The 26,272-nt window shown below is 55.0% G+C and overlaps 1 protein-coding gene and 2 long non-coding RNA genes across 5 annotated transcripts in view; 1 reads left to right on the forward strand and 2 right to left on the reverse strand.

The window, feature by feature from the left end:
- Window positions 1-25,170, forward strand: part of CORO2B (coronin 2B) — a 134,406-nt gene extending 109,236 nt beyond the window's left edge. For all 3 annotated transcript variants that reach the window (XM_086711054.1, XM_086711053.1, XM_086711051.1), the window contains 10 exons: window positions 1,767-1,883; window positions 11,332-11,481; window positions 12,109-12,273; window positions 14,256-14,372; window positions 14,498-14,602; window positions 15,154-15,250; window positions 18,799-18,911; window positions 19,250-19,340; window positions 19,543-19,682; window positions 23,207-25,170. In XM_086711054.1, the coding sequence (XP_086567180.1) occupies window positions 1,767-1,883; window positions 11,332-11,481; window positions 12,109-12,273; window positions 14,256-14,372; window positions 14,498-14,602; window positions 15,154-15,250; window positions 18,799-18,911; window positions 19,250-19,340; window positions 19,543-19,682; window positions 23,207-23,338 (1,227 nt within the window). In that variant the 3' untranslated portion in view covers window positions 23,339-25,170. The remainder of the gene's footprint in view (window positions 1-1,766; window positions 1,884-11,331; window positions 11,482-12,108; window positions 12,274-14,255; window positions 14,373-14,497; window positions 14,603-15,153; window positions 15,251-18,798; window positions 18,912-19,249; window positions 19,341-19,542; window positions 19,683-23,206) is intronic.
- LOC147580295 (uncharacterized) lies at window positions 621-5,054 on the reverse strand. Its single transcript, XR_015252744.1, has 3 exons — window positions 4,737-5,054; window positions 3,151-3,305; window positions 621-787 (listed from the first exon to the last, which is right to left on the reverse strand). It is a non-coding gene; the product is annotated as an uncharacterized LOC147580295 (long non-coding RNA).
- Window positions 20,528-23,263, reverse strand: LOC147580296 (uncharacterized). Its single transcript, XR_015252745.1, has 2 exons — window positions 23,162-23,263; window positions 20,528-21,338 (listed from the first exon to the last, which is right to left on the reverse strand). It is a non-coding gene; the product is annotated as an uncharacterized LOC147580296 (long non-coding RNA).
- Window positions 25,171-26,272: the final 1,102 nt, after the last annotated feature.

Raw genomic sequence — 26,272 nt, forward strand, 5'->3', positions numbered from 1 at the left:
GGCTTTCCAGCTCTAACTGCATCCCCCCATAAAATGGCAAAGGGGACCATTTGTAGCTGGTGTTGGTACACCCCAGTCCCTTTTCGTCCATTCTGTAATTTTCCCACAATGCACAATGTCAGTGGAGCTCTCCTGAGTACCCCTCGGGTGCTGTTTTCCTCTCTCTCTTTCTCCACCATTGCCACTTTCTCTTCGGTCTGTTTTTTCTCTACCCGTCTCACCGTTGCCGTGTCACAAAAAACGCAGCTGATCTGGAAATGAGCCGATGGAGATTCGGACAGGAAGTGGGTGGGGAGAGGTCATAGCAGGACACATGTTCTGAAATAACCCCACCGTACCGGTGAGGCAGAGGGCACGCGAGCAGAGGCTTTACAAAAATGGACTGTCTTCTTCGTTATTCAGTTGAGGAACCTAAAGCAGGGAGGTATGACCGGCCTAAGGTGCCTCTGAGGACCTAACCGCTCTTAGCCAATGGGCGGTGACTGGGAAGATCCTTCCTATTTCCTCCGATGCCCCAAAAATCTAGCATTAAAAAGCCTGGGGATGGAAACACAGCTTCTGCCTGTCATTTTCCTTCCCTTCATTAAACGGACTTCCCTTCCCTTCCCTCCCCTCCTCCATCTTTTGTGGAATCAATTCCCTTTGAAGGATGTCTTTCAGGTCATATACCTAGCACATAGTGCGTGCCGGGCTTGTAAGGAGCTGGACAATCAGAGACAAGAGACAGGTACTGTCCTCAGTTGCTCACAGACAAATAGAAGCAGGCTGCAATGGTGCATGACGGTGCCTGTAATAGAAGGAAGCACAGAATGCAATGACCACATAGAGGAGGAGCTCTTAACCCATTCGGGGATCAGGGCGGACTTCCTGGAGGAGGTGTCATTATCTAATCTGCATGAGAATACTACTACCATCATATATTGAGCATTCACTATGATGATAATCTACACACCAAGCACTTTGCTAGGCGTTAGCTCATTCGGTCTTCACAAAAGGCTAAGAGGCAGGTGTTACTGCCCTCATTTCAGAAATGAGGAAACTGAAGCTCAGAGAACTTCACTGACTCTCCCAAGCCCACGTACCTAAAAAGTAGCAGAGCTGTAATGCAAACACAGGCCTGTGTGACTCCATAGAGTATGCTTTGAACCACAGGGCACTGGGTACAGGTGTTTAAGATACGCACTGAACAAGCATCCACATCTGGGAGCGGCACTGGTCACATCGTAGGCAGAGTAACTTATATGATAGTGTTTAGGTGGACCCAGAGACTCAGGCCTCTTTGCTGACTCCTGGAGCAGCAGGAAGGAGCCTCCTGCTGACCCTGGCGCCTCCCTAGAGGGCAGGGGGGGAGTATGGGCACTGGGGGGAGTATGAGAGCACATGCCCCGTGGCTGGATGTGTGGACTGCCACGCCTGCTGCCCTCTAGGCTCTGGTTGTTCGGGTGAACGGGAGCATCTTAACTTGAAACTTTCACTTGGGGAAGGGGTACCTTCTCCTAAGTTGCACAGGGGTATGGTATGGACCAAGGGTGTATCACTCTTCTGTGTCCCCTGCCCCATTACCATTCAGGGTTGGGGAGGACACAGCCACAGAACGATTTGGACCAACCTGGTGCAGAAATGCAGAGGTGAATAAGATAGTGGGTAGGTCCTCGAGGACCTTCCAGTCCAGTTTAGAAGCCCAGAATAAAGGCTGTCCTCTCAGGGCCACCCTAGGCCCGTCAAACTAATCCCCTGCTCTCTCTCTCTCTCTTCCTCCTCGGCAGACGGGCAGGATTGAACCCAACTACCCCAAGGTCTGTGGTCACCAAGGCAACGTGCTGGACATCAAGTGGAACCCATTCATTGACAACATCATTGCCTCGTGCTCAGAGGACACGTCGGTGAGCAGGAAGGGGCCTCCCCCCTGCTTCCTCCTGGAGGCCTCCCTTCCTAAACTCCTCTCTTTCTCCGTCTTTGCCCTTCTTCTGTCGTCTTTGTCACCCTTCCAGCCAGCCCCGGGGTGGGGAGGGAGCTAGGGAAAGGACGAAGAGAGCGAACCCACGGACCGTTTGGCAGATCTTGTGCTTTGAGTGTGATTTCCTTTGGAGGTGTCGATTTTGTAGGTGAGAAGTAAAACAAGGAGTTTAGGTACGTGATTCGGCACTCGTCGGTGGTCTCAAAAGGAGACCTTCCTCCCTGTGTGTGGTCTCCCTCCTGCCCACCCTGGGCTGGGAAGGACGCAGCTGGAGCTGGTGGGGCGGGAGGGCTCAGCGGTCGGTGCGCCAGGCACTGGGCTGGGCGGGAGAGGGGGGCCAGTGGGGGAGCCGTCCAGCCTTCTCGTCCGGGTGCAGAGAGCCCACAGAGGGGCGCGGCGACCCCAGCCAGCTCCGTCCCTGCCTGCTGAGGTGTTGGCGACAGTCATCAGCCGTGGGGGGAGCAAACACGCTGAAAGTGGGGGCTGCCTCCTACGGAGCTCCTCCTCTCAGTCTGAGCTGGAGTGTGGCGAGTCCTCCTGTGTGACAGGGGCACTGCCGCCCCCAAAGTGAGGGCCGGGAAGGTCACACAACTAGGAAGCCGAGGAGCAGTCCTCTAAGAGCTGGCTGGACAGCCCGTGCTCTCCCTGCTCAACCAAGTGACGTCATGACACGAGTCCACACCGTCCGAGCTGGAAGCCTCTGCCCGCCCCCCACCCCGCCCCGGTGTCCCGTGTCTCACCAGGGCAGCCAGCTGGGAAAGAGAGGAGCAGTGACCAGCTTGACCCAGGGAGGGACAGACAGGCCAGGGCTCTCGGAGCCCTGGCTCCACCTCTGGTCCAAGCTTCTGCCTGACTCAGCGGGAGGGAGGAAGGGTCGCTCGCCCTGACGGCCCTGCCCGGTTCTAGCTCAGCACCTTCTTGCTCTGTGAGTCAGGTGCCTTTTGCTCCAGGAGCCCGGCCAATAAACCAGCTCTCCGCGCCCCGTGTCAGGAAAAGCATGAGGCCCCGGCCCCGACCACACCAGCCGAGCGGCCCTCTTCAGTGTCACACGCACTGACCGAAGGACCGCTGTGTGCCCGCCGTGCTCCCGGGTGCTGCCCTTCAAAGGGAGCTCGGCTGTGGAATCCCACGGGCCGGGATTGAATCTTGGCATCACCGCTTGCCAGCTGGGTGACCAAGGGCGTGTGACTTACCCTCTCTGAGCCTCAGCTTTGCTCCTCTGGGTAACGGCAAGAGTGATCCGTGTCTCTGGCAGCCACTGTGAGGGGGAAAGGAGGTCTGTGCCCAGCATATGCCTGCTGGTCTCTGTGCCGCTCCGGAAACATCACCAGCAGAAGGGCGCCACTCGCTGAAGCGCAAGGCAGAATGAAGTCAGAGCGCTAGGCACACGGGGAGGCGGGATTCGTTTTGCCGGAAGTGCAGGCAGGGGACAGGGAGTTAGGGAAAGCTAACTGCAGGCAGAGAAGGGGCTGAAGGAGGCCCGGGGAGAAGGCACAGGCCTGCGGGCAGGGGCGGGGGGTGGGGGTCATAGTCCCCGGGCCACTGTAACAAAACACCAGACTGAGTGGCTTGTAAAGTGAGTCACTTGCTCACAGTTCTGGAGCTCAGGTCCGAGATCAGGTGCCAGCGTGGTCAGGGAAGGGCCCTCTTTTCCTTGTAGGCCCACATGGCAGACGGGGCTGGGGTCCCTCTGGAGGCTCTGAAAAGGGCACTAATCCCACTTTTGAGGGCTCCACCCTCATGAGTTAGTCACATCCCAGAGGCCCTGAGTCCGCATACTGTCAGCTGAGGGGGTAGGATTTCAACACGAGTAGGGGACGCTGTGCACCCCAGGGATCAGGGAAGGGGAGCTGGCGGGCCGGAGGGCTCACGGCTGGCTCTGTAGAGGAGGCCCCCCACCTCCCGGAGCCAAACAAGCCCTGGAATGTGGCTTGGCCACCCCAACGCTGGAGTAGCCCCTCCCGGAGAAGGTCCCTGAGGCCCGAGGGGAAGCACTCAGTCCAAGGTCACGCAGGGAGGCGGGGCACAGGTGGGGCCAGAGCCCAGGTCTCCAGACTCCCAGGCAGCACTCCTCAGCACCTCACCAACAGTCTTAGGTTTACAGATGAGGAAACTGAGGCTCAGCGCCGCGAAGGCTGGCAGTTCAGATCCGTCAAACACTCAGCATTGACATCTCGGTGTCTTGTCTGAGCAGGCCCCGTACCGGGAACCCACCGAGGGCACACTGAGGGGCGGCATCCTCCACAGGTCCTGGGATGTGCGGGGGAGGAGCCCGCAGCTCCCAAGGTCAGGTGAGGAGGCCAGTCAGACCTGCCTCCATCAAAGCGCCTCGAGGGGCAAGCCACCGAGACACCCTTCCTCAACCCACTCCGGCCCAAATGATCAACTTCCTGCACACCAGACGTGACATCCAGAACCAGGGTTAGGAGGTCAGTCAGCAGACCTACTAAGTGCCAGGCGCTACTCACGGGGGGCTAGGGAGGGGACCCGCCGGCAAGGGCTAGAGAGGAGCTGTTCGAAGCAGATCCAGACCACGTCTCCAGGCGGTGCCTGCCCACCTCTTCTCACCCCTCCACTGCCCTCTGCTTGTCTCTCAGAACGTCCAGAGGACACTGAAGGGAGCCAGCAAGCCCTCCCAGCTCCGTAGCTCCTTTCCCATATGCCCCATCCCTGAAAATCCTCCAGTGAAATCCATCCCCTACGCCCCGACCCTCCCCCAGGGAGAGAGGAGGGCCTCGGGAGTCTGACCCCGTCCCGCCAGAGGTCCAGTGGAACATACCCAGGCCCTTTCCCGAGGGGCTCCCGTCCTGAGGGAGAGATAGGGGCCATAACTCTCCCTGGCATCTGGCAGAATCCAGTTCTTTCCGCCGCTGGGTGATGTCACCTATTGTTGAACGGCTGTGCTTTTTATAGCTTCTGCTGCAGCTCGGGAGGGTGGCTGGCAGGCGGCGGGGAAGGGCTCTATGGGTTTCCAGCCTCGTGCTCCTAGCCTTCCCAGAGGGCCAGCAGCTGCAGAGAGAGGGAGAGGTTTCTGACATCTCAAGGAGAGGGAAAGGGTGGTCCCGGGGAGGGGCGGGGTGGGGGGAGAGGGAGGCAGGCCCCTCTCCCGGGCGGGCTGAGCTCAGCAGCTTTCCTCTGCCTTCTCTTCCTCTGCTCCTTTATCCAAAGGCTGCCCTCCCTCCCCACCCCCACCCTCAGAGAGGATGCCCCTCTCCCGAGGCACTGTGAGTGGGATGGGGCAGGATATCAGCCCTGCGGGGAAGCAGCCAGAAGCCACCCACCACCCTGCCCTTCCATACACACACACATACACACACCACCCTCTAGAGAACCAACACTTCTTGGAGCTAAGAAGGGAGCAACGTACCCCTTTCAGAGATGGAAGGACAGGCACCCTGAGAGAGGTCGATGGCCTGGCTGAGGCCTCACCGACAGACCTGCCACTCAGGCTCAGGAGTCCATAGGCCTGGGTTCAAATCCTGGTTCTGCCCCTTCCCAGACCTGTGACTTTGGACCAGTTTCTTTTAACTCTCTGCACACAAGTTGCCCCCTGTAAAATGGAGATCATACTGGGCTCAGCATCAGAACGAAATACACCATGGTTTGTGTTTCTTGTCTACTGAGAACTCTCTCTAGAGCCCCTGGGGCAACCAGAGAGCTGGAGTCAGAGACCCAGTGCTCTTTCCATGTCATTCTTTGCTCACTGGGCCCCCAAATAGGCCTTCTGTCACTGGTTTCCGGGTAAAGATGAAGCTGAATGGTGAACCTCAAAATCCAAGAGAGAAATCCCCCCACCCCTTCCAAACCAGGATTTCAGGGGTGATTTCGCATCTACCCAGCTCACCAGCAGCTGGCGTAAGGGCTCCGCCAGGTCAGGGGATGACTCATGACTCATTGCTGAACCTGCTGATGATGTGATAGCAAAGCTTCTGGGCTTCTAGGATTCTTCCATTGCCTCATTCATTCAACAGGTATGTGCCAGGCACCGTTCCTTGCGCTGAAGGCAAGGATGGTGACAGGGGATCCTACCCCTGCATGGAGGAGTCGACCATCCAGTGGGATGGCCTGGCAGGTTGTCTGGGCCCTGGCACTGGGGAGCTGCTCTCTTTTTCGGAATCGATAGGCAGAAGGACAAATCGTGTCCTCTCTAAGGTGTCAGATTCGGTCCAGGAGAGAAGGAAGGAATGGGGGAAGCTGCTGAGGTCAGAGCGTGGATTTGAACGGAGCTGGTTAGACTGCAGAGCTCTCCCTTTGTTCGCCAGCTGCCCCCTCCCCAGGCACAGGGACACTTGGTTTTGTAACTTTATTAACAATCCTTATCAGCCGTCTCCCGTTAGCCTTGTCTGCCCTGCCTGCTGTCTCCCCCACAAAACTGTGAGCTGCTGAGATGAAGGATACCCTCTCCTGCCCCGTATCTGGTGTGTGTGACATAGGGAGCCATGGAACATATTTGGTTGCATTGAATGTAGCTGAGTTAAACAGGGCTCTGAGCCAGGGCCCTGAAAAGGGGCGCAGCTGGCTTGCTAGAGAGAGTGTTTTGCCACCTTTCTCCACCCCTTCCTTCCAGAAATCTGGTTTGTCTGCCCTTACCAGGTTTCCTGTTGAATGGAAGTAACTTTCCAGAGCAACCTCTGAGCCGATCCCAGCGGCTTAGGCCCACTGTGAACTCACTCCAGCTCCTCCTCTGAGCTCCCATGGCACACGGTGCCAGCTATGTGCTATAGCAGGAGACCCAGCATCTCGCCCCCTCGCCAGTGATACATTCGATGATGTCAAACACAGGGGACTTCAGGAGATTAACTAGTATGGCCTCAGCGTGCAGATGAGAAAACTGGGGCCCAGGGAGGGAAGTGGCTGGTATCAGATGGGGGTGAGGCGAGGTGCCTCTCTCCCTCTCCGTAGGACATTTTCCATCGGGTTCCCCAAGCCCTGCCAGGGACCCTACACCTAATAGTCATTGGTGGAAACAGCTCTTTGGGCCTTCCCCTGCAGGCCTCGGCTCCATGGATGGGACTTGGATCCAGTTCAGAGGCACAGACACAACCTGCCATCCCCATCCCCTTGGCTCAGCCCCTGGGTCCCTAGGCCGAGCTGTCATCCCAGCAAATCCGCTGCTGTGGCTAGAAAGCCTCAGACTCCCACGGACATGAAGCCCAGTGTAGTCTGACCCTACATGGGGCACGTGTCTCTCTTCATCATCTAGACAAGGAGCCTGAGCCTCAGAGAGGTGACCTGGCTTTCCAAGGTCATCCAGCAGCGAGTGGGATTAGAACCTGGGCGGATCCCCACTTCACAGCTTCCCTCGCGCCTCTACCTTAGCCTGGTGTGGGAAACGCCTCAGTTAGCTGACGCTCAGGAATTGGACTGTTCTGGAAATGGGCTCTTCCTGAGACCCGGCCCAAGAGAAGCTGCTTCCTGAGGCCTCCGTGACTAGGTGTGACACACATGGCTTCTGGCCTCCTCCGTTCCCTGCCTGCTCTCTCCCGGCCTGCTCTACCCCGCTCAGGCTGCGGTTCCCCCAGCCACCGTGCCGGAACCCCCCATGCACACTGGTCCTGTGTCTGTCTCCTCCCCCCTCCCCACATCCTTCAGCCTCTCTTTTCAAACTTGGGCCAACATCCTGTCTTCTAGCCCTGCTCTGCCAAGACCCTCCCCACCCATCCTTAGCCCCCCTTCAGCTCTGTTTCCATGGGTTCTCTGCCCTTAACTGCCCCACTGTGTGCTGCTCAGGAGCAGGGCACCAGGCGAGCTCAGCACAATCCCCTGGCTAGCAGGACTCTGGCTCATAGAGGTGCGAGTGTGGAATGAATGAGTCTGTAATCTCTGCTTCAGAGATCTCTCTCAAAGCCCAGAGGCCACTCTCCTGCCTCAGTCAACACTTAGGCACTGACTGCCTTGGTGTCCACGTGTATATACTCATCTGTTGTCCTCAGGACACAGTATAAGGTGCCCATAGACAGCATCCTCTGCCTCCAGACGTGTCCACACTGGCCTTTCATTATGACCCTCAAAGGCTCATCCCTTTGAGTCCAAACGCTTCCAGAGCTTCCTCCTCCAGCGCAAACAATAAACACAGAAGACGATGCCAAGTATTTCTAGGAACCGAAGAAATGCAAACCCGAAGAGTGAGATGTCATTGTCAACCTATTGGGTGGACAGAAGTCTATTTTTGAAGGTAGAGTTAGAGACCTAGGTAAAGAAGTGCTCTCAGACTCTGTTGGTGAAAACTGGGACAGCTTTTCGGGGACAGTTTTACAGTGACTATTAAAAAATGAAACGCTTGTAGGCACGTGCCCTACAGAAATATCCACACTCAAGCTTGTATTACAGGACTGTTCGGCACAGAGTGAATTGTAACAGGGACAACAGTGGGCAGAACCCTGATGTCCGTTAATAGAGGCTGATTAAACCCATCCTGGCACAGTCACGCATCAGGTGCCCCCCCCCCCCCCGCCCCGGCCACTTAATAAGATAAGGTAAATCCATGTGTCCTGGTGTGGAAAGATGTCCACTACCTGTTACGGGAGAAAACCAAGTTGCAGAAGAACATGCGTAACAGCCTCCCTCTGCGTAAAAGACAAAAAAGTGTGGGGTGTGTGGTTTGTTGGGTCCTGCTGGGTCCCCTATCACCTCACCCCCCCAACCCCCACCACCATGCAGGGCTGTGTGCGAGCTCTGGGCTTTGTTTTGTTTGTTTTAAGTAATCTCTACCCCCAACATGGGGTTCAGACTCATGACCCCCAAGATCAAGAATCACACGCTCTACCAACTGAACCAGCCAGGCGCCTCCTGAGCGCTGGGCTTTCACAGAGAGCTGGAGCAACCAAAGGCGATTAGCATGTCAGAAAAATATCGCGAACTGTCCCCTAATTATAACTGTTTCTCGAGTGTGTTGTTTAAACATTTTTTTTTTTTTGAGATTTATTTTTTAAGTAAATTCTACATCCGGTGTGGGGCTCAAACTCACAACCCTGAGATCAGGAGTCACATGTTCTACCGACTGAGCCAGCCAGGTGCCCTGAGTGGTTTGTTGTTGTTGTTTTAATGTGTATTTATTTTTGAGAGAGACAGAGACAGCGCGTGAGTAGGAGAGAGAGAGAAGGAGACACAGAATCCGAAGCAGGCTCCAGGCTCTAAGCTGTCAGCACAGAGCCCGATATGGGGCTCGAAACCACGTACTATGAGATCACGACCTGAGTGGAAGTCAAATGCTTAACCAGCTGAACCACCCAGGCACCCCACTGAGTGTTTTTTTTTTTTAAGTTTATTTATTTATTTATTTTGAGAAAAAAAGAGAGATGTGGGAGGGGCAGAGAGAGAGGGAGAAGAGAGAGAGAGAGAATCCCAAACAGGCTCCATGCCATCAGCACAGAGCCTGGCTCAGGGCTCAAACTCATGGACCGTGAGATCATGACCTGAGAGGAGGTCAAGAGTTGGACGCTTAACCAATTGAGCCACCCAGCAACCGCCCCCCACCCCGAGTGTATTTTGTTAACAGAATGATACACCTAAGGGTGACCCCAAACCTTTGATTGAACCTGCCTTTCTCACCCCATGCCTCCAACGTTTGCGTGTGCAGAGCTGGGTCTTCCGGGGAAACACACATGATGTGGGAAATACTCATTGCTAGAATCTGCGGGGGGAAACCTCAAGAAGGGAAACCGCCAAGGGAATTCCCTCAGGGGTGCCCCCAGTTCCCAGCCTTCTCCCCTGTCCCTAGGACTGTCTTTGGCTTTCCCTGTTTACTCATGGGCTTCGGAAGTATCATTGAACAGCTAACATCGCATAATGACATAACATATTAATTTGTTGGCCACTTTGAGTGTTTCTAAATTTTCCGTGTTGCAATGAACACCTTCATGCATGGAGATTTTTGCTTATATTGGATTTTCAGAGTGAAATTACTAGGTCAAAGGATACAACATAAATGTCTTTATGGTTCCTACTAAAGATTGCCAAATTGCTTCCAAAAGAGTTACTCTGATTTATAATACTACCAACACCAACGGAATCTACAAGTTCCAGGAGATAATCTTGCCAACCCCTGGCCCTGTCCCCTCCCGGGGTGGCTATTTTGGAAGGTTATAAATGGTATCTCAAAGCTGTTTTTCCCATTTGTCTCCTTCCTGGCCAAGGTGGAGTTCAGATTTTCAAAAGATTTGCTTTAAAGGTGTCCTAAATGGCAGTCACGTGTGTTCTTTCCTCTCCAGGGAGCATGCAACCGATGGCATTACTGACGACAACAATTGTAACGAGGACTAGAACTCCTTAGGTCTTTAGAGCACTTTACAGTTTACAGACTTTGCCAACCAGCATCTCGTTTGATTCTACCGGTAGGCAAAGCAAGGCAAAGAGTTTCCTCTCCCGTTTGTAGATGAGACGGTTGCAACCGCGCAGGGTATGTTTGGCCAGAGACACGGAAGTCCCCCACGGCCAACGTCAGTAATGAGGGGGACACTCAGAGATGGCAGAGAAACTGCGCACGTCCTCTCTCTGGGGCCACACGGCCTCTGCTCTCTGCTTCTCCGTGTGTCCCGCCTTCGCTTGGCCCATCATATCTTTCTGCTTCTTCTTTTTTTTTTTTAGTTTATTTATTTATTTATTTGAGAGAGACAGAGACGGCGTGAGCGGGGGAGGGGCAGAGAGAGAGAGGGAGAGCGAGAATCCCGAGGAGGCTTCTCGCTGTCAGCGCAGAGCCCGACGCGGGGCTCAAACTCACGAAACTGTGAGATCATGACCTGAGCCTAACCCGAGAGTCAGATGCTTAACCGACTGAGCCACCCAGGTGTCCAGAAGACTGCAAACAGTGGCAGCATCCAGGCTCTGCCCATTCTCCTGGGGAGCTCCAGCGTCCCATCCACCTCTGCCCCTTAGTTCTTCATCTCTCAGGAGAGACTCCGGGCCTCCCAGCCTCCCAGATGGCTTTTCCTCTGCTCACGTGTCCACCCTTGGTGGGGGGCACAGGAAGGGACGGCTCCACGGGGTATCAGCAGAGTTGCTGGGACGGAGGTCAGAGCTCTTAGAAGGGTGTGGGAAGGGAAGCGAAGGCAGGCTTTTAATACAACACTGGCCAAAAGCTGATTACTGTGTGGCCCTCTGGGACGAGCTAGACTGTAGCAATATCCCAGCAGTATGAGTTGTCTAGGGCTGCAGAGGCCTGCCAGAGAAACCCCCTCCCAAAGGCATAAGAGATGGTCACCTTCCTCTTAAAGTGCACCCCGGAGCCTCCCCCGGGCCTCAGTCAGGCTCTACCCGCCTCACTGGCCAGCAGATGCCTCCCTGGGCAGATCTGGGAAGCCTGGTGTCCGAAGGAGGGGGCTGTCAGGGGCTTCTCCTGGCCCTGCCCACCCAGCCCTCCGTCCCCCCGCCTGCAGGTGCGGATCTGGGAGATCCCCGAGGGTGGGTTGAAGCGGAACATGACAGAGGCTCTCCTCGAGCTGCACGGGCACAGCCGGCGCGTGGGGCTGGTCGAGTGGCACCCCACGACCAACAACATCCTCTTCAGTGCCGGCTATGACTACAAGGTGAGCTGCTAGGCCGCGGCTGTGGGGAGGGGGGCGGGGGTGGGGGGAGTAACGTGGGTCTTGAGGAGCTGCCTGTAGGGGGCACTGTTACCTTCCAGAGCACGTTCATCAACACTGTCCCACCCGCCTGTCCATTCATTCGTTCAGTCGCTGTACACCGCCGGGCATCTTCTGTGCGCCCTGTCTTTCCCGGGGTCCACGGAGGCTGCCTGTCTGGCTTCTCTGGCTCCTACGGGTTGGAAGAGAATGCCCACTCCGTGCCCATACCCTCTGCCGGGCCCCTTCTTAAATCTAGAAGTGGCCGCTGCCCTCCTGGTGGGAAAAAGGAGCAAAGTTGGTGGAGGGAAGAGAACAGCACGGGGCCCTGGCCAGGAACATGAATCCTTCTTGCTGGTAGCAGAAACCGATCCCGGCTGGGGCTGGGATCTGCCGAGGGACAGTAGTGGATTTGCGCAGCAGGGAGCATCAGCCTCTGACATAGAGTTTAACGCCACCCTCCCGCCTCCCAGCGCACCCCGACCCGGCACGGGGCGTCTCTCCCGGGGCCACCGGGTGCAGACCGGGACAGACGCCTCACGGCGCAGCCGCAGGGCTGACCCTGCCTCTGGCATGCCCACCCCCTGGCAGGTCCTCATCTGGAACCTGGACGTGGGTGAGCCGGTGAAGATGATAGACTGTCACTCAGATGTGATCCTCTGCATGTCCTTCAACACCGACGGCAGCCTGCTCACCACCACGTGCAAGGACAAGAAGCTTCGCGTGATTGAGCCACGCTCTGGCCGCGTCCTGCAGGTGAAGCCCCACCGTCTTTGAGGGGAAGGGAAGGTGTCGGGATGTGGGGCTTGGCTTTCAGGCAGGCCTAGAGGAAAAGGCCGTGCCAGCTCCCCTTCTCCCACGCACCTGGCCTGCACCCCTGCTGACCTTGTGGATTCTGGGTGCTTCTCTGGGTGGGGAGAGACCTCAGCACCCTTTCCCCTCCCCACTGCACCCCTCTCCCCAGACAGGCTTCTTCTGGCCTGCTCCGGGGGCAGAACTGGTGGCACCCTTCAGGGCACAAATCCTTGGGTATCGCCCAAGCCCCATCGTGGGCACAGGAGAGGGGACTTGGGACTCGCTACCCAGGCACCTGCGTGGGGACTGGCCTGAGGGAGATGGCTCAGGGCACCAGCCCCAGAGACGGCTCCAAGCGGGGAGGTTGATGGAGAATTTAGCTCCACCTTGATCTTTGAGTGTTCCGGGTCTTGACCGCGAGGAAGGGATTAGATGCCGTCAGGGAGTAAGAAATGAACTTCTCGAACACCCTCTGTGTGCCGGGCGTGGGGCATACATGGATGGAATGGGAGGGAAACTTTGGGAGAAATGTGAGGTTTACCTCCTACCCAAGGACCGATGCTTGACCCGGCTGTGTTTCTCTCAGAAGAGTCCGAAGTGGCAAGACCAGAAAGCCACCTACTACCACCATCGCAGAGAATAACACTCATAGTTATTAGCATCATTAGCATCAACCGCCATTTACTCAGAGCTCCCCGTGTGGCGTGCACTGTACCAAGGGCCCCAGGACGTTACTCCTTTAATCCTCACGACAGCCTTTAAGGGGGGGGTGGCTCGGCTGCTCTTCCCCCTTTCACGCAGGGGAACTGAGCCTTGGAGGGGGGTAGAGACGGACACTCAGTTACGGGCAGAGTTATATGTGGATCCTGAGAAACTTAACAGAAGACCATGGGGGAGGGGAAGGAGGGGGAGTTATGGAGAGGGAAGGAGGCAAACCATAAGAGACCCTTAAATACTGAGAACAAACTGAGGGGGAATCGGGGGTGGGGGAGAGGGGAAAGCAGGTGACGGGCATGGAGGAGGGCACCTGTTGGGATGAGCACTGGGTGTTGCGTGGAAACCAGTTTGACAATAAATTATATATAAATAATATAATAATAAATAAATGAACATTAAAAAAAAATTTTTTTTAAAGAATTCAGGCCAAGCTGGGGTGGGAGGGGGGTGGGTGCAGAACCCATGCTGAGCGGAGAAGAAGTTAAGGAGCTGAGAACCCAAGCTCCACCCCACAGACGTGACGCAGGCCAGAGGGGTGGGACTCCTCAGGGCCACCCTTCTTTGACAGACGTGGAACTGAAATCCAGAGCAGGTGACGCCAGCCTGAGTCTTTGCACCACCCTGCCAGCCTCTGGTATCCGACCTGATGCTGACTCATGCAGGCAAAGGGCTGTTGCATGTTAGGAGGAGAAGGAAGGGACGAGAGCCGAGAGGCAGGGGGAGTGGAGGCGGAGGTTGGCTCTGTTAGAAGGAGCCCTGGGTGAAGCAAGTTATCGAGAAGTGACCCCGTGAGTCCCCTATGCTCCCTGGGCTCCTGGTCCCAGGGCTCTCTTGCTCCACAGCACCTGACCTGGCTTCCTCTGGCGGCTGTGACAAATCACCACAAACAGTGGCTTACAGCTCTCTCTCAGCTCTGGAGGCTCTGGGAGAGAACCCTTCCTCGCCTCTTCCAGCTTCTGATGATTGCTGGCTTCCTTGGCTGGGAGCCACATCCTCCAGTCTCTGCCTCTGGAGTCACATCACCTTCTCCTCTGTGTGTCTGTATCTCTCACCTCTTACAAGGATGCTCGCCGTGACCTTTAGGTGATCCAGGGGAGTTAAGGACCCCATATCACAGATTCCAGGGACTAAGGCATGGACATATCTTTTGGGGGCCCCCATTGAGCCTACTACGGTTTCCTAGTATCCAGCGGCCGTGGCTTAGCAGCTTTCTCTGTCCCTGCAAGGAGGCAAACTGCAAAAACCACAGAGTGAACCGAGTGGTGTTCCTGGGAAACATGAAGCGACTGCTCACGACAGGGGTCTCCAGGTGGAACACGAGACAAATCGCCCTCTGGGACCAGGTCAGCCACGGGGAGGCCAGGCGGTGACACGAAAGAGTTGTAGTCCTGGGGGCTGTGCTGGGGTCGGGGAAGGTAAGGGGCCATCCTGCCTGGACGTAAGCTGATATGGGCCTTCTTCCCTGCAGGAGGACCTATCCATGCCCCTGATCGAGGAGGAAATTGATGGGCTGTCGGGCCTCCTGTTCCCCTTCTACGATGCTGACACCCACATGCTCTACCTGGCTGGAAAGGTAGTCGAAGATTGGGGGGTGGGGAGCGCTGGGGCAGCCTGTTGGGAGACCCCCTTCCCCCACCATTGTGCCCCCCCCCCCCCCCCCCGCTCCTGCCCTACCCCCTGAGGAGAGCCAGGCTAACCTCTCTGGTCGTCTCTCTCACTCTCTTCGATCAAAACCCGCCCTCAGGTCTGACACTCATTCTTACTGAAGTGTCAGTGACTGACAGTTCCCTCCGAGGTGCACTGGGGTGGGGTGGACACCGGGATAAGGCTCAGAGCCTGAAGTGTAGAGCGCAGTGACTAATGACGGCCTTCGAAGCACCTGCCGGGAGCTTTTTGGCAAACATGGCCTCGTCTATCACAAACGCTGTCTACACGCACACACCGCCTCCACCCCATCACCCCGTAAGTCCCCTGTGACGACCGGCCACGGGTCTAGAGGCCAGGTCTCCCTGGTCTTCGGACCACCGCTGAGGCTTTCTGCAGCAGACCCCCGGGACCGGGGCCTGCTCAGCCCAGCCCACCCCCGCCCCCACTTTCCTCACCTCCCTCTCTCCCTGCCCCCAGGGAGATGGAAACATCCGGTACTACGAGATCAGCACTGAGAAGCCCTTCTTGAGTTACCTCATGGAGTTCCGCTCCCCAGCCCCGCAGAAAGGCCTAGGTAAGGGGGTCCAGAGGCTTCCATGGCTGTTATGCTATAGAACAAGAGACTGGATGTTTGGTTCATGGGTCACCCCTGCCTTTAAATGAAAATCAGAGTCAGAAGCCCACAGCTCATGGGCAGTCAGAACCTGCAGATGCTGCCCCTGGGAAGGTCTGCCTGCCCTTCTTCGCCAGCCTGTCACCACCCACCTGACTGACTGTCATTCCATGGTGCCTGACATCCTCCATCACCTCTGGTCATCAGCGGCCCACACAGGCTTCATTCCCATTTGCAGATGGGGATACTGGCGTTCCAAGTGGCTCTGAACTCTTGTAAGGTGGTTGAAAAACTAAAGGTCAGAGAAAAGTCTGGGTCCAGACACTTTCCTGAAGCCTTTAGGAAGCCAGGACCCCAGTCTCCAGGAGCAGCTCTGTCCCTGCCTGAGAGGACAGGAGGAAGTCCCAGGGTGTCCCCATCCATGCATTCCCAGGCTCCCCAGCCTCTAAGCAAATCCTTCAGAGGGTCCCGAATTGATGGAGCGTAGTGAGTTCTTCACCCCCCCCCCCCCCGTTCTACCACCGCTAAAGTCTTACAGCAAAAGTTTCATTCCTCTCAACTGGCATTGCATATGATTCAGCAATTTCCTGTTTGGGGTCAGAATCAGCCCGTTGGAAGAAGTTTCTTCGGGGGCCCCGTTCCCTCCTTACCTCGGAGCCCGAGTCTGGCTTGTTCCCTCTGGGGATCTGGTGCTACGGATACGGCCTGAGAGCCAGCTTCCAGACCATCAGTGCCCACCTGAGAGCCCACCTCAGTGACTGGCAACAAGATGGCGGCCCTGAGACAGGCCCAGTGACCATTCCATTGACTTCACCCCTCCCCGACTCTGTCGTCTCCTCCTCCTCCTCACTGTCACCTCTTGGTCAAGTAGAATACAAAGCATCCTGGACAGTAGAGTCAGACCTAGGTCGACGTTCTGGCTCAAATGTATAGCTCACCCTTCTGAGGCTCAGTTTCCCCATCTGTAAAATAGGGAAAAATCAAGCCTACCTTTCAGGGCTGTTGTAAAGCTCAGATGGAGAGCACCTGGCCGAACAGCTGACTCCTCCTGCCCTTTCACACCGTCGTTCAACAAACACTTCCTGGGGATCAGCCGTGTGGCAGCCTTTAGACTCAGTGGGAAACAGTGCAGAACCCAGCCTTCCTCTTGGGATCTCACATTCCACTGAAGGGAGACAGACAGTCAACACCTAAGGAAGGAAAATACTGGATGGTAGTAAGGTCTAGGCAGAGAATCAACTGAGGCAATAGAACAGGGAGCGACTGGGGGCTATTTTCGACCAGGTAGTCAAGGAAGGCCTCGCCGTGGAGGTGACCTTTTAGGCCGAGATCCGAAAAGCAGGAAGGAGGAAGAGTAGGACCAGCAGGAGGGATCATCGATGCAAAGTCCCTGGGGCAGGAATGAGCCTGGCATATTCTAGAAACAGAACGGAGGTCCGGGTGACTAAGCGTGGACTCTGTGACATGGCAGAAGATGGGGACAGGAGCTTAGGGCAGGGGCCGGATGCCATGAGACGGGTTAGAAAGGTGTAATCACGAGGGGTCTTCGGAGAAACAGAGCTGCTGGCTTCCTGGAGACCCAGGAAAGCTGGAGGTGACGTTCGGTCCACGTCCGAAGATCTGAGAACCAGGAGAGCTGATGGTGTGAATCCCAGCCTAAGGACAGGAGAAGGTGACAGGAGCTGTCCCAGCTCAAACAATGAGGCAGGAACAAAAGGGGTGACCTCCTCCCTCCTCTGCCTTTTGTTGTATTCGGACCCTCAACGGATTGGAAGGGGAGGGCAGTCTTCTTTCCTGAGCCCACTGATACATACAGCCATCCGTCACACAGGGGAAGGAGTTTGGGTTTTACTGGGAACCCACTGGAGGCCTTTCTTTGTCTTAAGCAGGCGGGTGGGAGATGGGACAGCATGACGCAATCTGAAATGTTAGTCCAAGATTGCTCTGGCTTCTGTAGGGAGAACGGATTTTGAAAGGACAGGAGGGAGGCAGAGAGACTGGTTTGGAGGCCACTGTGGACTTCTAGCCAAGAAACGATGGTAACTAAGGAGGCGGCAGGAAAAGGATGGTAACTAAGGAGGAGGCGGGAAGATGGGGAGAAGATGAATCCAGGTGTTTCGGAAGTCGAGTCAGCAGGACTTGAGGAGGAGAGAGGGACCGAGGAGAACTGTCTCTCCTCGCCCCCGTCACCTGCGGCCACTGCAAAGCATCTGCCATGAGCCAGGCACCTTTCACAGGTTCAGAGTGGCTGGGTAACTCACCCCGGGCAGGTCACCTAGATCCTGCATGGCAGAGCCAGAATTCAAAACCAGCCCTACTGGCTCTAAATCCCACCTGGGTACCATGATAGTACTTCCCTGCGGCTCCTAGAATTCCTGTATCTGGAAGAGCAGACCTCCGTTCCAGTCAAGGAGAGCTGCAACCTTAACTCCTGTTCACGTCACGGAAGAAGAAACTAACATCCCCTGCGCTCATGAGGGTGGCAGGCAGTCAATGAGCATCTTCTGGCCCGATCCCCTGACCGTCTCGTGAAGGGTCATACTGTCCTCCTCTAACCTGCCAAGGAACCTGAAGCCTGAGGCGGTGATCTACCCAAGACCTTCCCAACCAGAAAGAGGGGCAGAGTCAGGACTCAGAACCAAAGCTTGTGTTCCTAACCCCACACCGCGCTGCTTCCTCGGCGGGCGTCGAGTAGAGGCAGCCGTTAGGAACGCTGTGGCGAGTGGGGACACACGGATAATACATGCACCAGGCATGCACACCCTGTCAGTCCTAGATACACAACTCGACAGCAGTGTCGGGCTCTAGGGTGCGTGGAGAAAGGGTTCTCTCTCCTTTGTTCTCTCTGAGGACCAGATACACAGAAGCTTAGGGGAGCTAGTTTATTTCAGGTGACAGGCTCAGGGCGCCTGGGTGGCTCAGGGGGTTGAGCATCCGACTTCGGCCCAGGTCGTGACCTCACGGTTCGTGGGTTCGAACCCCACGTCGGGCTTTGTGCTGACAATACAGAGCCCGCTTCGCATTCTCTGTCTTCCTGTCTCTGCCCCTCCCCAGCTCTCTCTCTCTCTCTCTCTCTCTCTCTCTCTCTCTCATAAATAAATAAACATTTTTTAAAAACCTTAAAAAAAGAAACAAAAAAGGTGACAGGCTCTGTGGCTCTGCCCCAGCCATACTCTGTTACCTGGGGCAAGCCCCTTCCCCTAGACCCTTAGGAGTTTCATCTATAAAAAGAATGGAATAGACTAAACTATCCCAACAGCCCCTTCCAGTTATAAAAGGCCCCATATCTAAAGCATGCACCCTGGTGAGGTAGGACTGGCTTATTTGAGACGTTACTACTTAGAGACAGGGTCTGACTCAAGAAGTCCCCGGTCCACCTGCTGCCCTCAGCATAGAGCATTGCCTCCAGACCTAAGTGCTCAAGGACCCTCTTGATCAAGGACATCGGGGAGGAGGGGTGCTGACGGGGATCCCTGGGACCCCATGGAGCCACGTGTGCCTGTCCACAGGGGTCATGCCCAAGCACGGGCTGGATGTGTCGGCTTGCGAGGTGTTCCGCTTCTACAAGCTGGTGACTCTCAAGGGCCTGATTGAGCCCATCTCCATGATCGTACCCCGGAGGGTGAGTGGGGCCATGCTGGGCTCCAAAGGGACCCCCGCATTGAATCCTAGCTGGCTCGCCACGGACTGCAAGCCTGAGGAGCCCAGAAGAAGGTCCTGTGGACTGGGGTCTTCAGGCCCAATCTGGGGTGGGAGTTGGGGGCCGTTCTAGGGTGGGGTCAGTCTGGCTTGCTAACGAATGCAGGGTGGGGATTCCACATGGGAGACACCTGAGTGCAAAGGCTTGGAGGCGGGACGGCGGGAGCTGGGCGGGAGGTCAGCGAGGAGAACCGGCTGCTGAACAGCAGGGGTTCTCTCAGCGGCCCCTATGTGTCCACTCTTCTGCTCCCCTCACTGCAGTCGGATTCCTACCAGGAAGACATTTACCCCATGACGCCAGGCACGGAGCCAGCTCTGACCCCTGATGAATGGCTGGGGGGCATCAACCGAGGTACCGTGCGGGTGGGCTTCCCGGAAGAGGCTTCGAGACCTGCAGCTTTTGCCTTCACTCGAGTTCACCCATTTCCCCTTTGCATGGCCTCTGCTCGACTCCCCCACGCTCGGCCAGCTGCCAAGGATGGTGTGAATGAAAAGCACCATCACTCGACACTCGACCAACCTGCCAGTGTGAACGTTTCCCTTGCCTTTCGTAGATCCTGTGCTCATGTCTTTGAAGGAAGGCTATAAGAAGTCCTCAAAAATGGTATTTAAGGCTCCCATCAAAGAAAAGAAGAGCGTTGTGGTCAATGGAATAGATTTATTAGAGAATGTCCCACCCAGGACAGAGAACGAGGTAAGGAATATAAGTTATTACCTCCACAGGTCCTAGAAGAGCGAGACCTTTACATTTCAATTATGGGCTGCAGGCCTTTAAGCCGACTCCATCTGGGGCATTTTTCTTTCTGTGACAAATGCCATAAGTAGCCTGCTATTGGCTTCCGTTGCCTCTGACCCCAGTAAATAGAGGCTGGGATGTGGTAGCGATATTGATGCCCCACCCCCAGCCCTCGCATTCACTAGCCCACGCAGTTCCGTGGCTCATGAATCCGTTTCGGAACGTCGCTGTCATTTGCTGTTCCGGGAGTTATAAATTCCTGGCTAACAGAGGAAAGCCTGGCCTCAGGCATTACAGCGCGGCCTTCCTCCCTGGCACCGCGGCAGCGACGGGGTCTGACAATTTCCTGTTTGGCGGGGAAGAGGCTGTGTTTATGAAAGTACTCTCTGTATCATTTAGAAGGAGGGCAGGTCATCCAGGGACAGCCATAGCTGGGTCTTACCCATGCCCCCCGAAGGCTTCTCCTTTCAACGGTACCCCCAGTCCCTGGTGTCAATACCAGGGACTGAGTTCAGCCCAGCCAGGGTTCACAGATGGCTGCCCTGTGCCAGGCACGTGGCTCGATGCCACTGGAGTAGAGATGACTACTTGGACTCCACTGCATTTGATTCTGGGCTCGGCCATTTCCTGGCTGTGCCCGAGCAAGTTTTCTGACCTTTCTCGTGGTAAAATGGGGATATGAAATGCGGTGAGCATTAAAGAGATATTTTCTAAGAGTCTAGCACTCTTCCTGGCCCATATTCAGTGCTCAATGAGGCTAACTGTACAGGTATCTATTGCTGTGTCAAACATCACCCCAAAACTTAATTCTTAAACCCACAAACCTTTATTATCTCATAGTATCTCATAATGGATGCCCATGGCTCAAGGTCTGTCATGAGGCCGTGTGGTTAAACTGTCAGCTGGGCTGCTGTCACATCTGAAGGCTCAGCTGTGAAAGGAGCTGCTTCTGAGTTCATTCGCATGGTTGCTGGAAGGACGCATTCGCTCACAGGTTGTTGGACAGAGGGTTTCGGTTCCTCGTGGGCTATCAGCCAGAGGCCTCCCTCAGATCCTTACCGTATGGACCTCTCCATAGGGCAGCTCACAGCATGGCAGCTGGTATCCCTTGGAGTGAGCAAGAGAAGGTGTCCAAGATGGAAGTCATAGTTTTTTTGAAAATGACAGACCATCACTTCTGCCGTTTTCTATTCATTTGAAGCAAGTTACTAGGCCCAGTCCACCCTTGAGGGGAGGGGATAACACAGCGGCCATCTTGGAGGTTTCTTGTCACACCAACTTAACGATCATCACTATTATTTGTCAAACGAAGACTATTCCTGACCTTTGGGACCTCACAGTCTTGAAGGGAAATTTGAAAGACAAACTGACAATTGCTATAAGATATGTTTCGTACCATTGTAGGGGGATGTTCCGATTCCTAGGGTTGGGTGGAATCATGGGATAAATGAGATTTGCTTCAAAATAATCCCTGGAGGCAGCGGGACAGGTGAATTGGGTAGGAGTAGAGATGAAGCAAAAATGGTCACGTGTTATTTCTTGAAGCCAGTTGATGAGTTCTTGGAGGCTCATAGTGTGGTTCTTTCCACCCTAGTATATATTTGGCATTTTCCACTTAAAAAAAAAAAACACTTTTTAAGCACACTGAGAAGGTAGAGGTAGGAGAGTTGCTGCGATAGTCCAGGTGGGCCATAACAAGAGCCTGAGGTCGGTTCTAGTACCCAGCGTGGAAGAGGCAGGGGTGAGCAGCCGTGAAATCAAGTAACATTGAGCTACGACTGATTTGTATGAACCAAAACCGACCTGGAGCAAAGTTTTCAAGGGTCTCTGAGCAGGTGACACAGATACCACAACCTGCACTAAAGCTCGTGAACCTTCCTTACTGTGAAGAAACTCGCTCAGAGCCTGCTGACTCTGGGTTTACCCACAATTTTAACCACCGCTGCCGATTGGGATCAACCGGCTAGACATTTAGGCTGTAAATGGTGGACACAGTGGTCTAAGTGTGAAGAGAAACTGGAAGTGTGGCACAGAAGAGAAGACTCTACGGTTATACGCCTCTGAATGTTACTAAAATTCATTTTACCCAATCTTACTAAAATTCGCTGTTGCTAATTGTACACTTAAAATGAGTGGCATGTATGGTATGTGAATTACACCTCAGTACGGCTGTTTTTTCTTCTAAACGAAACCTGACCAAAAGGTTAGGCAAAGAATATTTGAGAACTTGGAAGCCACAGGAGTGTGTGGAGTCATTTAGCACAGGGGCAAATAGCACATCATCCCTCTGAACAGATGTAACCGGTACCGATTTGATTTAAAGAAAAAAAAAAAAAAGTCACTTAAAGAAAGAATCATAGGGGCGCCTGGGTGGCTCAGTTGATTAAGCGTCCGACTTCGGCTTAGGTCCAGATCCCACGGTTCGCGAGTTCGAGCCCCTCATCGGGCTCTGTGCTGACAGCTCGGAGCCTGGAGCCTGCTTCAGATTCTCTGTCTCCCTCTCCTTGCCCCTCCCCCACTTCACACTCTGTCTCTCTGTCTCTCAAAAATAAATAAAGATTGCGGGCGCCTGGGTGGCTCAGTCGGTTGAGCGTCCGACTTCGGCTCAGGTCATGATCTCACAGCTTGTGAGTTTGAGCCCCGCATCGGGCTCTGCTGACAGCTCGGAGCCTGGGGCCTGCTTCTGCTCGCGTGTCTCCCTCTCTCTCTGCCCCTAACCCACTCGCATTCTGTCTCTGTCTCTCTCAAAAATAAACATTAAAAATTGAAAGAAAGAAAAAAAGAAAGAAAGATTAAAAAAAAAAAAAAAAGACTTTTAGAAAGGTTCCCTTTCAGGGGAATCTGAAAGCCAGTGCCTGGCTGGCTTAGTGGATAGAACATATGATTCTTAATCTCAGCGTCGTGAGTTCAAGCCCCACGTTGCGCTTGAAACCTACTTAAAAAATAATAATAATATGGGGCACCTGGGTGCCTCAGTCAGTTAAGCCTCTGACTTCAGCTCAGGTCATGACCCCACAGTTCACGAGTTCAAGTCCCGCATCGGGCTCTGTGCTGTCAGTGCAGAGCCCGATTCAGATCCTCTGTCTCCCTCTCTCTCTCTGCCCCTCCCCGCTGGCTTTCTCTCTCTGTCTCAAAACTGAATAGACATTTAAAAATTAATAATAATAAAGGTCCCCGTTCCAAATGGCAAGTAAGAGTATTATGTCTGCCCCCCTCAAAGGGTGAGCTTGAGATATTTGGGAAAGGGGCCCACGTGGACTCTCTCATACCTCCCCAGGGAAGTAGCAGCCATGAGCTGGGTCCAGAGAAGGGCATGCGGCAGGGCCAAGAGCCTCCGGGGACTAAAGTGGGGGCAGGGGGAGGCCTGGGAGAGAAGGGCAGAGGCTGACGGGGAACAGGGGCGGGCACGATACCCACTCAGGAAATCGCCTTCTCACCTGCTCTCTCCCGGCCGCCCTGGCCCCTCTCTTCCTCCACCCCAGCTCCTCCGAATGTTCTTCCGGCAGCAGGATGAGATCCGGCGGTTGAAAGAAGAGCTGGCCCAGAAGGACATCCGCATTCGGCAGCTGCAGCTGGAACTGAAAAACTTGCGCAACAGCCCCAAGAACTGTTAGCTCGCCGGCTGGGCTGCCTTCTAAGCTGACCTCCGATCTCTCCGTGGTTTCTACTCGTCCCTTAACTTCCCCTTTTCCGGTGACCCCAGGGACATAGCCGGGACTGGAGCTGGGGACAGCCTGAGGACCCCACCTGCCGCCTCCAGGACTGGAAGCTGACCTTTGATCTCTTGACCTCATGCTAATAAAGTCCCCAGCCTCTCCTGGAGACCCACCCTTTGGCGGCCACCCCAGGAGCCAGCTTCTCCCCTGCGGGGCAAAGAGCACGGGCTCCCTGAGGGGTGTCCTCAGTGGACCAGGGAGCAGAGGGGGAGGCCAGGACCCCCAGTACTCACAGAACTTGAACTTTTGTCGCCGGGACATCTCGGCACTCCCCGCTGGGGCTCCCAACATCCCCGCTGGACTGCACAGAAAGGGCTGGATTACAGGCATCAGCTGTTTTGCCTCCCCTCCCCGCACCTCCCTTTCTTCCCCGGCAGCCAGCCCCACAAGGCTCACTCACCTGACAAGGGTTGCAAGCAGCCCGGCTCCTTTCTGTCTCTCGCCCCCTCTCTCTTGTCTTCAGGGAATTAAGAGGATTGCTCGCCAAGGCCATAATGACCCCTTGCCTTCCCATGATTCTCTTCAAAGCTCTTGGAACACCCTTCTCCCATTTAACTTGTGAGGTAGGCAGGGTAGAGAATAGTGTCCCCGTTTCACAAAGGACAGAACTGAGGGTTGCAATGGGGAAGTGACTTACTAAGTCACCCGGAAGGTCAACAGCTGGCCCAGGACCAGGACCCAGTGTATCCAGACTCCGGGCCAGGGCCCTTCCCAGTGGCTCCCACAGGGGCTTCGCCAGTGCCCAGGTCTCTGTGGAGAATGAGAACCGGAAGCCACTGCTCCTGTCTGCCCAACACTAGTGATGCCAATGTGTCACACTGCCTAGTTGAGGCCCTCCACACTCAGTGCCCCTCTACCCTCCTGGCCCCCACCTTCTGCTCTCACTCCCCAGGTGACTCCCTCAGATGAGGCCTCTTCCTCCTGGAAGCTGAGGCTGAGAAGGGTGGAGCTCGGCCCTGGGGAAGGCAGAGCAGGGGTCTGACCACTTGAGGGCTGCTCCACGTGTGCCCCTCACCGCTTGTGTCTCAGCCACTTTCAGCCTTACACTTGTAGAACGACCACAGCCCCTCGCGTCCGTATAGCACTTTAAAGTTTACGCGGTTCTTTGACACGTAGGGTCTCAGTTGAGCCTCACATCCGCTCCAAGAAGTAGGGAGCATCCTCCCTCCATTTTGCAGATGAGGAAACAGGAGTGGCCCAAGGTCACGCAACTCTTTGAGACGCCATATTTCATTTGGTCTTCTACACATTTTCTTTTTTCTTCCCTTGTTTTCTCCCTTCATTGCCCACTACCCACCGAGTCTATAAACACTGCTCTCAGAAAAGTCACAGTCTGGGGGTGAGATCTGGCCTGCGGGGGGGGGGGGTGTCAAGAAACGGGTGTCCACTCCTCTCTTGTTAGCATTATGCCCCCACACCTGCTTGTCCCTTGGCCGCCCTGCAGCACATCCATCCACAGAGGCCAGGGCTCCCCAAGCGCCACCCCCACAGGTGACCTGGGCGGGGAAAGCCCCACCCCTTGGGCTTTTCCTCCAAGAACCCTCCACCCTCTCCGCCAGCTAAAGCAGGGTCTCCTCGCCCTCCACCCCCTGCAGCTAGACAGTGTCCCCTCTCATCTCCTCACACTTCTTGACCGTTTTTTTTCTTCCCCGGTGACCTTTGTGGTCTTTTGTGATTATTTATGCTGCCTCCCAAGGATAGAATTGAAATAAAATGTTTTCAACTTCTCACACCCGGGCACAACCATCTCATTTAACTCCAGCGGCTCCTGTCCTTGGTCACCATGGTATCTTGATGGTCCGCTTCCCAGCCACAGCTCCTTGCCTTTCTGGAACAACGAGCCACGTCTGTATCTACAGATATAATGTGACACTTTTGTTCGTCTACAGCAAGGCTTCTGAAGCAGCACTAACTGACATTTGGGGCCAGATAATTCTTTTCTGTGAGGGTCGTCCTATTCACTGTAAGATATTTAGCAGGACCCGTCAGATGCCATAGCAACCCCTCCCCAGTGGTGATGAACAAAAATGTCTCCAGATATGACCCAGTGTCCCCTAGGATGTGAACATCACCCCCAGTTGAGAACCACTGTTCTCCAGATACACGGTAAGCATCCGCTCTGGATGAAGCCCTGTGTTGAGGCTGGGGGACACCGATGTCTTACACTGGAAGGATGCCTTCCAGTTTACAAAACAGCCCTAGCTGCTATGGTCTAATATCATTTCCATTTTCAAGAAGAGCTGTCAAATCCAGAGCAATGACACGTTCAAGGTCATTCAGCTGGTATAGTAGGGAAGACACAGATCTTCTGAGCCCGGAGCCAGAAGACGCACATGCTTCCGGTCCGCCAGCCAGGCTCAGCATCGAGCAGAATCCGTTCTGAGAGGAGGGCCGGGGACCCATCATGAGACAAGGGGAGAAGGGCGGGAGCCGCCAGGCCTCTGGGAGACACTGTCTCACCAAGCCAGGATTGTCACAGAGCAGAGTAGTCAGGCAGCTAAGTGGAGAGACGTGTAGCAGTGCGGATGCCATAGGGAACTCAGAAGAGCCACAGGAAACCAAGGAAAGTCTTAGAAAAGAGGGCTGGAGAGGAAATGGCAAAGGGCTGCAGAGAAGCATTGGGCAGGATGCCGGGGACTGGCGGGGTGGTCCAAGCCCAGATCTGCCTCTGACGGGCTGTGCGACATTGAGTAATTTGCTACCCCTCTCTGGACCTCACTCTCTCTTTCTATAAAATGAGGGAATAGGACAATTTTAGGGTTCCTTCCCGGTCTAACCCTTAAGTTTCCATTATGCCAGCAGTCGAGAGAATGGGACAAATCTCCAAGAGCC

The sequence above is a fragment of the Puma concolor genome, chromosome B3, assembly GCF_028749965.1.
Source record: "Puma concolor isolate L17-30 chromosome B3, mPumCon1.1.hap2, whole genome shotgun sequence".
Classification (NCBI taxonomy): domain Eukaryota; kingdom Metazoa; phylum Chordata; class Mammalia; order Carnivora; family Felidae; genus Puma; species Puma concolor.